The 14,448-nt window shown below is 42.2% G+C and overlaps 1 protein-coding gene across 1 annotated transcript in view; it reads left to right on the top strand.

The window, feature by feature from the left end:
• Nucleotides 1–9,214: 9,214 nt before the first annotated feature.
• The window catches only part of bltp3a (bridge-like lipid transfer protein family member 3A), a gene marked incomplete at its 5' end in the record, with an annotated part of 98,263 nt that continues 93,029 nt past the window's right edge, over nt 9,215–14,448 (top strand). Inside the window, one exon of the mRNA XM_084333218.1 lies at nt 9,215–9,258. Within this exon, the coding sequence (XP_084189344.1) occupies nt 9,215–9,258 (44 nt within the window). The remainder of the gene's footprint in view (nt 9,259–14,448) is intronic.

Here is a 14,448-nt window from a genome sequence, read left to right as displayed (position 1 = left end):
TTGTTGTGATTTTGGGCTATACAAATCAATTTGACTTGACTTGACTTGACATTTCCACCATGAATTGATGCAGAAAATGCACAAATTGGTGCAGAAAAGTAGGCTATAGCCTACACCAGAATGCAGGAAATTAAGTGCTACTCAAAATGTCCTGGGGGAGGGGGCCTAGACCCTCCACTTAACCCTTTCACTGCTGCATCACCAAACGGTTAACCCTTTCACTGCGACAATACACAGAAGGTTAACCCTTTCACTGCCACACGACAGCCGGTTAACCCTTTCACTGCCACACGACAGAAGGTTAACCCTTTACTATCACACAACCGACGGTAACCCGTTCACTGCCACACGACAGATGGTTAACCCTTTACTATCACACAACCGACGGTCGTAAAGGGTTAACCTTCTGTCGTGTGGCAGTGAAAGGGTTTTAATGCATGATGCTCCAGATAAAACGGGAACCGTTGGGTCAAATAGTTCCTACTATGGCTTGCAACGTTGCTACAAGCTTTGTTTGAGTCGGTTGTGTGATAGTAAAGGGTTAACCTTCTGTCGTGTGGCAGTGAAAGGGTTTTAAAGCCCCCCCCCCCAATGTTGAAACCAAATCTACGCCCTTGAATTTAAATAGTATAGACTAATACAAAGACCCATCGGCCATGATTACAACAGGTATAATCACCTCTGAAATCTTTCCGATATCGCGCTCTGCTAGACAGGGTTGCCCTCTTAGTCCCGGACTATTCGCTTTATCACTAGAGCCTTTAGCACAATATATAAGACAATCCCAATCCATAGAACCAATAGAAATCAAGGGCACACAACATCATATTAGTTTATATGCGGACGACGTAATATTGTTCATGCAAAACCCGATCACTTCAATGATTTTGGTAATCTATCTGGATTTAGGATAAATTGGCCAAAGTCTGCCTTCCTTCCACTTAATGCCCCTGCAAAGAATATACTCCCTCCAGAAAAAATACCAATGGTTAAACACTCCAGATGTTTTGGAGTTGAAGTATTCCCTACTATAAGCCAAACGGTGAAGTACAATTACATAAAATTCCAAGATAAGATCAAATACGACTTTGACAGGTGGTCCAAACTTAAAAACTCAGTACAGGCACGGGTATCAATAGTTAAGATGGATGTTTTACCTAGAATCAACTTCATTAGCTCAATGTTACCGTTACCCCCTCCTGATGGTTACTGGAAAAAATTACACTCCACCGCATACAAATGTATTTGGAATAACAAACCTCCACGTATAAAAAGATCCACCGCACAGAGAAACAAAGCCGACGGAGGTATGGCATTTCCAGATTTTTACCACTATTTTAAAGCGTACTCTTTAAGACCACTGACAACCTGGTTTGATTCCCAAGCATCTGTATCCTGGAGAAACTTAGAAGAAAATATAGTAGCACCACATAGACTGCAGGACATAGTATACACCATATTATCAATTAAGCAATGCGAATTGAAATTTGGCCCCCTTATTACTCATGTGATCCGGATATGGCGTGAAACACAAAACAAATATTCTAACCAACATAAATGGCATAGTCATACTCCCCTATTCAATAACAATGCACTCCTGATTGGAAAACGACCTATAAGATACCCTAAATGGGAAAAGCAGGGCATACACACATTAGGAGATGTTTTCAACAAACGGGGGTTTTGTAGCTATAAAGACATACATAAAAAATGTAATCTCACCAGTTCCACATATTATTTTTACGCACAGTTATTGGAATGTTTGAAGGCTCATGGAGTCCCATTAAGGATACCAATTGAGCACCACAGATATCACAAATTCTTCTATGAAAGAGAGACATCGAGAGGTTTTGTATCTGATTTTTATCATCACTTACTAACATCCTCGTATGGAATCCTCCCCCTAGACTCAGTCTGGAGGAGGGATATACCAGACTTGGAAATAAAATTTGATTGGCAAGAAGCCTGGGCAAACGTTCGAATTGCGTCACGTAACCCGGACCATCAACAAATTAATCTTAAATTATATTCATAGGACATACCTGACTCCTATCAGATTGAACAGAATGGGACTTAAACAAGACTCTAGATGTTCCTTATGTACAAATGGGGATGAGGGTACATTTATGCACATGTATTGGGATTGCCCACCAGTTAAGATATTCTGGAAAGAAGTGTCCCAGCAATTATCAAATTTCTTATTTCTGAACATAGCTGTACACCCCTCTGTATTGCTGTTGAATGATGTTTTTCAGTTTGCAGCTCCTATACAGCTAAAGAGACTAGTTTTATCTGGTAGCGGCTAAAAAGCTGATAGCATCACGATGGTTTCAACCGGAAAAAATGTGTCGGAAGGTATGGGTTCTTACATATCTCGATGTGATTTATCTAGAAATATCTACAGCAAGAATTTTAGGTGTCAGTGAAACCAAAATTGCAATCTGGTTAGAAGTGGTGGAGAGAATAAAAGCTAGCATATGAATTGTAGTGCCTGGTTAGGAACGAATGATAATGGATGGATTATCCAAGTGGGGGTCCGGGGGGGGTGAGCGAGCGAGAGCATATGTATGTAGGGTATTAGATAGCAAGTATTAGGTATATATCTCGTATACTACATTTATTTAAATGGTGATTTCATTGGATGTTTACTGTTAATGCTTGTGTGTCTAATTTTATGTTATGTTTAAAAAAGAATAAAAAAATAAAATACAAAAAAAAAAAAAAGTATACTAATATACATACATACATACATACATACATACATACATACATACATACATACATACATACATACATACATACATACATACATACATACATACATACATACATACATACATACATACATACATACATACACATCCTAACCCAACCCCCTCCAATGTACAGTAAATTACCAAGTATGGTTTTGTCAATATTCCAATGTACGGTTTTGCTTGTACAGTTGTACAGTGTCCCCCACCCACCCACCCGTCCTACCCCCCCCCCCCCCACCCACCCAACCACCTCCAATGTACAGATCCCCCCCCCACCGACCCAACCCCACCCCACCTACCCAACCTCCCCCAATTTACAGTTTTTACGTCAAACGTATACTCTCTTTTCTGGACTTTTTTTGTATCACAAACAGTACTGTATTTGCAAATCTCGTATGTCATAAATGTATAGATGTAGCAGTACTGCCGGGCGGCTACGTGGCGCAGTGGGCAAGGCGCTCGCAACGAATGATGGAGACTAGGCTCGAACAGGATGCCTCCTGTTCGAGCCCCGCTCTCCACATTGCTTTCAGTTTAGCTGGTCGTCCACAGTAATACACATTGGCCGTATTACGGGGAGGGAAACTGAAGGGTGGGGATTGGGTGTTGTGGACAGCGACTCCTACAGGTCGGTTGGTGCGCCTGCGCAGTAGAATCAAGAAGCGACAGGGGCGGGGCCCCTCCAAAGCCCAGACCCCCGACGCTGAAAGATCGAGCCGCGCAGGTGTTACAGGTACCAGGATATGGCACCTGATAGCAGATATATGTTTAACCTATGAAACAGGTTGTAGTTAGTCATTTGACAAAGGAAGGTGCAGACACGATGTTACTGACTCTGGGTCCTCCCGGTTGTGAAACTGAGGTTGCCTCGTGCGTCCCTAAGCACAAAGTACGGTTCCCTGGAAGGCGAAGCCACTAAACACCAGTCCTATACTGCCACCTATTGACCAAATTATGTTAATGTCTCCCATTACATATAAATGACTGTTCTACCTTGTTTCTGATGGAGGTAATCCTGTACCAATATGTTCACACTGTTTTGACACATAATCTAAAGATATTAACGTGATACCACTTTTAGTGGGCATCACACAGGCAGGGGTGTCCATTTGGTATGGCAAAATTTGGTATGTAATTTTTTTTTTTTTTTTTTTACAATTTTTTATGTTGATTTAGAATTCGAATGTCAACATTATGAACGAAGCTTCGAACTATTCGGTACAGCCCTAGCATGTTTTGATATTGTCAATTATCTCACTTTTACTAGGTGACTTTTGCTGTGACTAACTGAAATATGCCCAAAAAAAAGGAAAATGGACATAGGGAGTTTTTTTTTTTATCAAAGGGCAGCAGAGACAAGTGATACAGGGACACAGGTAAGGTCTGGCTTAGTGATTATAATAGTGCAGTTCAGCATTCAGTAACCCATACTTTTTGTGAATGTGTTTTTGATACTACATTCTGTTGAACACACACCTCAAAACCGTACCTAAGGAAAATTGGCTCAATTGCAAGAAAAGTAATAGACAGTTATGATATTACATTCTGCATTCTAAAAATGCTTGTGTAGTCCTGTGTCATACCTAAATGTCATATAACTGAATTGTATAGAAACAACTCACCAAAAGTGACTATTGCACAACTGATTTGACAAAAAAAATCCACCATTCACCCCCCCCCCCCCCCCCCTCCTCGCCCTACCTTGCCTTTTAGTGAAAGGACGCCACTGAAAAGATGCGACGGCTATTACCTCTAGTATCGGAGGGGAGTGGGGACTCGTGCTATGTATGACTTAGTCCACATTGCAGCCGGCTTGTGGGAGGCAAGAAACAGCGTTCAAAGACAGGGGAGGGTTGAATTGGACGATATGAAAATTGGGATGGGAGAAAAATAGAAAATGGGAGAAAAAGTGGATAAAAAAAAAAGATGTAGCACTGTCTATCTGTATGTCATGTATGTCATGAATGAATGAATGAATGAATGAATGAATGAATGAATGAATGAATGAATGAATGATTGAATGAATGAATGAATGAATGAATGAATTAATGAAAACTTTATTTAACAGATTGCAGAATGGGTACAATACAGTACGGCTCAATACAATTGTTAAGGGGATGCAGACCTGAGAAAGACGTTTGTCTTGTTTCCATCAGGGTCCCCCATTTTCAATTCATATAGACATTTATGACATACACAACATACATGACATTTATGGCATAGGGACATATAGGTATTTAGTACTGATACATTTGTGACATAAACGGTATTCAAATATACAGTACTGTTACCCCTAGATCCTGACAGAGTATATACATATGATGGGGAGGGGACTGTACATTAGGAGGGGGTGGGTGGGTGGGAGAGAAATATACATACGGCGGGGAGGGAATATATACATGCGGTGGGGAGGAGACTGTCTATTAGGAGGTGGTGGGGGTTTTGGGCATTTACGGTGGCCAGTTTCGAATTGCAGCCTCCCGTAGGTGCTCTTTAAGAGCGGTTTTGAATGTGGGCAGGGATTCACATTCCTTTACAGCTTTGGGTAGGGCATTCCACATTGTTGTGGCATAATTGCTAAACGTGTTTAGTCCCTTGTTTGAGCCAAATCTGGGTTTAACATGATTTGTTGAGCTTCCTCTGGTGTAGTGGTTGTGGTATTCACTGACCTTTGGGAAGTATTTTGACATGTACATGGGCACCCCGGTCGTATAGTGTATCTTGTAGACCAGGCCCATTGCAAGTTGCTGTACTCTGTCGTCTACTCTAAGCCATCCTAGGTTGTCAAAGTGGGCAGGGGTGAGGTGGGTTCTGGGGTTCAGGTCAAGTAGTAGTCTGACCAGTTTGTTTTGTGATGTTTGTAATTTTGTTTTAAGCGCCTTTGAGGTGCTTTGGTACCATGAGGTGCACGCATAGTCATAGTACCCTTGAATGAGTGCTCCTGCCAGAGTCTTCAGGGTATTCTTGTTTACCAGAGAGGAGATCCGGTACAAGAATCTAGTTCGTTGGTTGACTTTTTTTTATTACATTGGATGCCATTTTGTCACAGGAAAGAGCCTCTAGGATGGAACCCAGGTAGGTCATTTCGTCTTTCCTTGTGACAATATTGTCACCCACTGTAACTGAGAAGCCGTCGGTCTTGCTGAGTTTGTTATTTGAACCGAAGAGAATGGACTCTGTTTTGCCCATGTGTAATGATAGTTTGTTATCAGCGAGCCATATGCAGATTTTGCCTAGTTCCGAGCTGAGGGTTTTTTCAACCTGCAACTTGTTCTTGTCAGAGACCAGCAGGGCTGAGTCGTCCCCAAACAGGAACAAGTTGCAGTCACAGGCTGACGACATGTCATTTGCATAAATTAGGAAGAGTAGCGGTCCTAGTATGCTTCCTTGTGGAACACCACAGCTCACTGTGAGGGGGGGGGGATAGAGTACCGTTTACCTCTACTATCTGTTCTCTCCCCTCCAGGTAGGATTGCATCCAGCTCACTGATAACCTAATCAAAACCAATTGCTTTTAGCTTGTCCATCAGAATGGAGTGATTGACAGTGTCGAAGGCCTTTTGTAGGTCCAGCATGACCATGCCGCAGTATTTGCCCGCGTCCACCTCTTGTTTGATGTGGTCGTTCAAATAGAGGAGGCATGTGTCAGTGGAGTGGGACGTTCTGAAGCCAGATTGGAATTCGTAGATTAGATTTTTTTCCGCCAGGTACTTTTCGACCTGTTCGTAGACTATTTTCTCCATGACTTTCGAGATGGAGGTAAGAATAGAAACAGGGCGGTAGTTGCCTGGGTCTAATTTGCTGCCCTTTTTGTGCAGAGGGGTCACTCTCGCAATTTTGAAGTCCTTGGGGACGTGCCCCTGTTTTATAGAGAGGTTTATTATGTGTGTGATGACTGGGGTGATGGCGGCTGCTGCGTCTCTGAGGAATTTGGAGGGGATGTTGTCATGGCCAGTGGCCTTGTTAGGTTGGAGGGCGCTCAATTTTTTGAGTACCTCATCGGTTGTTACCATTTCAAGTTTGAAGTCGTCTTTGTGGACCCCTAGGTTTTTGTAGTATGCTACTATGTGTTCTACCCCATAATGCCCTGAGTGGGAGGGTAGTTTGTTTACCAGTGTTGTGGCTATGTTTGTGAAGAAGATGTTTAAGTAATTGGCTACATCCAGCTTGTCTGTGATGAGCGTGTTGTCCGTCTTTATGTTTATGTTTGAGAATCTGGTTTTAAGTTTTTTACTGCAGCCTAGTTGATTATTGAGTAATTTCCAAAGTTCGCGGGGTTTGTTTTTGTTTTCCTCAGTTTTGTCGTTGATGAAATTTCTTTTTGCGGTTCTGATCATGGTGTTTACGTCATTTCTTAGTCTGTTTCTTTGAGTTTTTAGTTCAACCACGTGGGCTGTTTGAGCTTTTGGAAAGCTTTGTCTGACTTTTATGAAGTTCAGAGCATTTTTTGTCTCTGGTCTTTGCGGCCAGTATTTCAGTGTGCATCCATGGCTCAGCGCGATTTTTAACCCTGGTGGTTCTTATGGGTGCCATGTTGTTGAGTATTGCTGTGAATTTGGTTTTGAATCCAAGCCATGTTTCTTCAACCTGTGTACCACTGAGTTCATCTGACCAGTCCAAGCTCCCCAGTTCTAGGTTAAAGGCCTCTCTAGAGTAAGTTTTGAGGTCTCTAGATGTGACTGTTTTGTGACAGCCGGCCTTCTGTTTTAGCTTTTTGCGGGTACAGAAAATCATATAATGATCACTTAACCCGCATGCTATCACCCCTTTATTGGAGATCATGGACTTGTCAGAGGTCAAAATGAGGTCAATGGTGGTTTGTGTCGAATCACATACCCTTGTGGGTTGGGTGATTAGCTGGCTGAAACGTGCAGATCAGAAAATCTACTGAAGGCCTTGAAGACGGGTGCTGCTTTACGCAGCATATCCATGTTCCAGTCCCCAATAATAATTTTTTCTACCCCCTCCACCCCAGCTAAACACCCATCAAGTGTGTCATAAAAGCCACTCTGTTCTGGCGGTATATAGATTGTGCCTACTAGTACTGGTTTCGCCCTGTCTAATAAGATTTCAATCCAAACAGTTTCAATTTCATCATGGTTAAGGTCAGTACGGTTGATGTATTTGGTATCCTTGTGTATATACACACAGACGCCACCTCCATACTGCTTGAAATTGATTGATTGATTGAAAACTTTATTAACAGATTGCAGAATGGGTACAGTACAGTACAGCTCAATACATACAATTGTTAAGGGGATGCAGACCAGAGAAAGACTTTCGTCTTGTTTACATCAGGGTCCCCCATTTTCAATTCATCGTAACATATATGACATACATGACATTCAGATAGACAGAACTGCTACATCTATACATTTATGACATATCAGATTTGCAATTACAGTACTGTTTGTTTCTATCCCTCCTGACTATTGAGTAGTTTTCAATTTCAATCTCTGGATCCTGTACAGATGAGTCTAATTTTGTTTCTGTGAAACACAATATGTTAGCCTTAATTACCATTTAAAAACAACTGTTTGATTTCAGCCAGTTTAGGTCTCAGGCTATTTGTATTAAGATGGAATATGTGAAGTCCATTTTTGCTGGTAATCAGATTGATGTCGTCACACTTGAGGTAACTCTGTTCATTTGTGTCCTGTCCTGTGGTGGGGGGAGGGGGGGCGTTGTTGCTGTTTGTGCCGTGAGTGGGGAATGTCCTTATATGATGAATTGAAAATGGGGGACCCTGATGTAAACAAGACGAAAGTCTTTCTCTGGTCTGCATCCCCTTAACAATTGTATGTATTGAGCTGTACTGTACTGTACCCATTCTGCAATCTGTTAATAAACTTTTCAATCAATCAATCAATCAATTGAAATGGGGGACCCTGGTGTAAACAAGACGAAAGTCTTTCTCTGGTCTGCATCCCCTTAACAATTGTATGTATTGAGCTGTACTGTATTGTACCCATTCTGCAATATGTTAATAAAGTGTTCAATCAATCAATCAATCAATCAATCAATCAATCAATCAATCAATCAATCAATCAATGGCTTGTCGTACAGAACTTGTAAGTCGCTTTGGATAAAAGCGTCAGCTAAATGACTAAATGTAAATGTAAATGTAAATCAATCAATGGGAACTTTCCTTTTGAAATGCTCGCCCGGAAGTAGGAGCCCTTATTTCAGCTGCCTTGACGCTGGTGGTTTCAGGAGCGCCTCGACTGTCCGGTACTCCGGTGGATGTGAGCAGAGCTGGCTGACACCGCTGTGCAGGACCAGCAGCAGCTAGCAGCAACAAGATGAGAGAGTGCTGCTGGCGATTGTTGTTGAAGATAGATACCTTCACTCACACACTAGGTCGTTAGCAACAAGCACACTTCAAATGTCTACAATCTTTTTGTAAATAAATACTCCAACAACATAGCGACATCATTCGACTACTAGTACCGACAGAAATGGCTGGGATTATAAAAAAGCAAATTCTGAAACACTTGTCCAGGTAAGTGGCAGCTCTTATCAACGTTTAACGTTATCTTGATCAGCGAACCACAATTCTGACGTTAGCCGACTGGTTTCTATTGCAACAGCAACCATGCAACGGTTTTTCCTAGATATACATTTGATTGATTACTGTTAGTTACTGTTACACCTAGTTATGTGTTAGCTGAAGGCTAGCTGGCTCGTTTGTTAGCCCGAAACTGATGCAGTCAAAGAGGCAAAGCAAATCACTGTGACACTGGTCTCAATTGTAATGGATTCGATTAACGGTAATAATGTTACATGTTGTTTTTAACAACATGTTTTCAGTAGCTGGCGCACAAATAGACTCAGCCTGTCTTATCTGCACAAGCAAGCTTTGATTGTGTTGTGTTTAGGGGGCCTGCTAGCAAACTCAAAGTGCCCCACAAACAGTACTGTATTTGTAAATCTGGTATGAAATGTCTAGATGTAGCAGTACTGTCTATCTGTATGTCATAAATGTTATGATGAATTGAAAATGGGGGACCCTGATGTAAACAAGGCGAAAGTCTTTCTCTGGTCTGCAAATTGGATGAAATCAAACAATTATTCATAAATGGTAAGGCAAACATACTGTGCTTCTCAGAAACTAAGCTTGACGATTCTGTAAAAGATCCAGAGATAGAGATTGAGAACTACTCAATAATTAGGAATGATAGGAACAAACATGGAGGTGGTGTCTGTATGTACATACACAAGGACACCAAATTCATCAACAGAAATGACCTGAATCATAAATCAATTGAAACTGTATGGGTGGAAATCCTATTCGAAAGGGCGAAATCCCTACTGGTTGGCACAGTCTACAGGCCGCCAGATCATAGTGATTTTTATGATACACTGGATGGGTGTTTAGCTGGAGTTGAGGATGTAGACAAAATTCTTATTGGAGACTGGAACACGGATATGCAACGAAAAGATGCACCCGTCTTCAAGTCATTCAGTAGGTTTTGTGATCTGCACGGCCTCAGCCAGCTAATCACCCAACCCACACGTGTATGTGAATCAACTCAGACTACCATTGACCTCATTCTGACCTCCGACAAGTCCAAGATCTCCAAGAAAGGGGTTATAGCATGCGGGTTAAGTGATCATTATATGATATTCTGTACCCGCAAAAAACTAAAACAAAAGGCTGGCTGCCACAAAACAGTCACATCTAGAGACCTTAAAACCTACTCTAGCGAGGCCTTTAACCTTGAACTGGAGAGCCTGGACTGGTCAGATGAACTCAATGGTACACTGGTTGAAGAAACATGGCTTGGTTTCAAAACCAAATTCTCAACAATACTAAACGACATGGCCCCCCTAAGAACCACCAGGGTAAAAAATCGCGCTGAGCCGTGGATGCACTCCGAAATACTGGCCGCTATGAAAACCAGAGACAAAAAATGCTCTGAGTTTCGTAAAAGTCAGTCAAAGCTTACTAAAAGCACGAGCAGTGAACTCCAAGCCCACGTGACTGAACTCAAACTAGAAAGAAACAGACTAAGAAACGACGTAAACTCCATGATCAAAACTGCAAAAAAGAATTTCATCAATGACAAAACTGAGGAAAACAAAAACAAACCACGTGAACTTTGGAAATTACTCAATAATCAACTAGGATGCAGTAAAAAACTTAAAACCAGATTCTCAAACATAAACATAAAAACGGACAACACGCTCATCACAGACAAGCTGGATGTAGCCAATTACTTAAACATTTTCTTCACAAACATAGCCACAACACTGGTAAACAAACTACCCTCCCACTCAGGGCTTTATGGGGTAGAACACATAGTAGCTTACTACAAAAACCTAGGGGTCCGCAAGGACGACTTCAAGCTGGAAATGGTAACAACAGATGAGGTACTCAATAAACTGAGCGCCCTCCAACCTAACAAGGCCACTGGCCATGACAACATCCCCTCCAAATTCCTCAGAGACTCAGCAGCCGCCATCACCCCAATCATCACACACATAATAAACCTCTCCATAAAACAGGGACACGTCCCCAAGGACTTCAAAATTGCTAGGGTGACCCCTCTGCACAAAAAGGGCAGCAAATTAGACCCAGGCAACTACCGCCCTGTTTCTATTCTCACCTCCATCTCGAAAGTCATGGAAAAAATAGTCTACGAACAGGTCGAAAAGTACCTAGCGGAAAAAAATCTAATCTACGAATTCCAATCTGGCTTCAGAACATCCCACTCCACTGACACATGCCTTCTCTATTTGAATGACCACATCAAACAAGAGGTGGACGCAGGCAAATACTGCGGCATGGTCATGCTGGACCTACAAAAGGCCTTTGACACGGTCAATCACTCCATTCTGATTGACAAGCTAAAAGCAATTGGTTTTGATAGTCTATCAGTGAGCTGGATGCAATCCTACCTTGAGGGGAGGGAACAGATGGTGGAGGTAAACGGTACCCTATCCCCCCCTCTCACAGTGAGCTGTGGTGTTCCACAAGGAAGCATACTAGGACCGCTACTGTTCCTAATTTATGCAAATGACATGTCGTCAGCTTGTGACTGCAACTTGTTCCTGTTTGCGGACGACTCAGCCCTGCTGGTCTCTGACAAGAACAAGTTACAGGTTGAAAAAACCCTCAGCTCGGAACTAGGCAGAATCTGCATATGGCTCGCTGATAACAAACTATCATTACACATGGGCAAAACAGAGTCCATTCTCTTCGGTTCAAATAACAAACTCAGCAAGACCGACGGCTTCTCAGTTACAGTGGGTGACAATATTGTCACAAGGAAAGATGAAATTACCTACCTGGGTTCCATCCTAGAGGCTAATCTCTCCTGTGACAAAATGGCATCCAATGTAATAAAAAAAGTCAACCAACGAACTCGATTCTTGTACCGGATCTCCTCTCTGGTAAACAAGAATACCCTGAAGACTCTGGCAGGAGCACTCATTCAGGGGTACTACGACTATGCTTGCACCTCATGGTACCAAAGCACCTCAAAGGCGCTAAAAACAAAATTACAAACATCTCAAAACAAACTGGTCAGACTACTGCTTGACCTTACTCCTAGAACCCACCTCACCCCTGCCCACTTTGACAACCTAGGATGGCTTAGAGTAGATGACAGAGTACAGCAACTTGCAATGGGCCTGGTCTACAAGATACACTACACGACCAAGGTACCCATGTACATGGCAAAATACTTCCCAAAGGTCAGTGAATACCACGATCACAACACCAGAGGGAGCTCCACAAATCATGTTAAACCCAGATTCGGCTCAAATAAGGGACTAAACACGTTTCGCAATTATGCCACATCAATGTGGAACGCCCTACCCAAAGCTGTAAAGGAATGTGGATCACTACCCACTTTCAAAACCTCTCTCAAGAGACACCTACGGGAGACTGCAATTCAACACTGGCCCCTGTAAATATCCTAACCCAACCCCCTCCAATGTACAGTAATTTACCTAGTATGGTTTTGTCAATAGTCCAATGTACAATTTTGTTTGTTTGTACAGAGTCTCCCCCCCCTCAATGTACAGTTTTGCTTGTCTATACAGTGTGCCCCCCCCCCCCCCCCCCCAACCACCTCCAATGTAAATTACCCAGTATGGTTGTCAATATCCCAGTGTACCCAACCCCCCCCACCCAACCTCCTCCAATGTACAGTTTCTACGTCAAATGTATATACTCCCTTTTCTTGACTCCTTCTGTATCACAAACAGTACTGTATTTGCAAATCTGGTATGTCATAAATGTATAGATGTAGCAGTACTGACTATCTGTATGTCATGTATGTCATATATGTCCTGATGAATTGAAAATGGGGGACCCTGGTGGAAACAAGACGAAAGTCTTTCTCTGGTCTGCATCCCCTTAACAATTGTGTGTATTGAGCTGTACTGTATTGTACCCATTCTGCAATCTGTTAATAAAGTTTTCAATCAATCAATCAATCAATCCCTTAACAATTGTGTGTATTGAGCTGTACTGTATTATTGTCCATTCTGCAATCTGTTAATAACATTTTCAATCAATCATCAATCCCCATCACCTTATTGACTTTGAAACAGTCGAATTTTTTTTTGCTTGTGTTGGTTGAAAGGGAAAATAATCAAAATATGGATATTTTGGAGGGGAAATCAGCCCTAAATCAGAATACACATTCTACGTTGTACAATGATTCTAGGGAAAACCCACCCTTGTTATGTCTATAATATTCATACTGTTCAGCTCAGTTTTTTATTTGTGAATATGAACAAGTCTCTCCTTAAACTGAACACCAGAAAGACGAGACTCGTGTGATGATGTCATTGAGAGACAAATCCTGGAGCTGCTCAGATGGTGACAGACAGTGCCATCTGTCAATTGAAATTAAAATATCAATGCTAAAAATCTACTTGTTATTATTTACCACGTCAAAGCAGACGTAAAATGCCTACAATTAACATGTTCATTCATTGTGTGTCCTAATTTATGCAAATTACATGTCGTCAGCTTGTGACTGCAACTTGTTCCTGTTTGCGGACGACTCAGCCCTGCTGGTCTCTGACAAGAACAAGTTACAGGTTGAAAAAGCCCTCAGCTCGGAACTAGGCAAAATCTGCACATGGCTCGCCGACAACAAACTATCATTACACATGGGCAAAAGTTGCAAAACAGAGTCCATACTCTTCGGTTCAAATAACAAACTCAGCAAGACCGACGTCTTCTCGGTTACAGTGGGTGACAATATTTGTCACAAGGAAAGATGAAATTACCTACCTAGGTTCCATCCTAGAGGCTAATCTTTCCTGTGACAAAATGGCATCCAATGTAATAAAAAAAAGTCAACCAACGAACTCGATTCTTGTACCGGATCTCCTCTCTGGTAAACAAGAATACCCTGAAGACTCTGGCAGGAGCACTCATTCAGGGGTACTACGACTATGCCTGCACCTCATGGTACCAAAGCACCTCAAAGGCACTAAAAAACAAATTACAAACATCTCAAAACAAGCTAGTCAGACTACTGCTTGACCTGACTCCTAGAACCCACCTCACCCCGGCCCACTTTGACAACCTAGGATGGCTTAGAGTAGACGACAGAGTACAGCAACTTGCAATGGGCCTGGTCTACAAGATACACTACGCGACCAAGGTACCCATGTACATGTCAAAATACTTCCCAAAGGTCAGTGAATACCACAATCACAACACCAG

This window comes from Notolepis coatsorum (assembly GCF_963971535.1).
Source record: "Notolepis coatsorum genome assembly, chromosome: 17".
Classification (NCBI taxonomy): Eukaryota; Metazoa; Chordata; class Actinopteri; order Aulopiformes; family Paralepididae; genus Notolepis; species Notolepis coatsorum.
The sequence above is the reverse complement of the archived record's forward strand: the minus strand, read 5'-3'. Positions and strand labels throughout refer to the sequence as shown.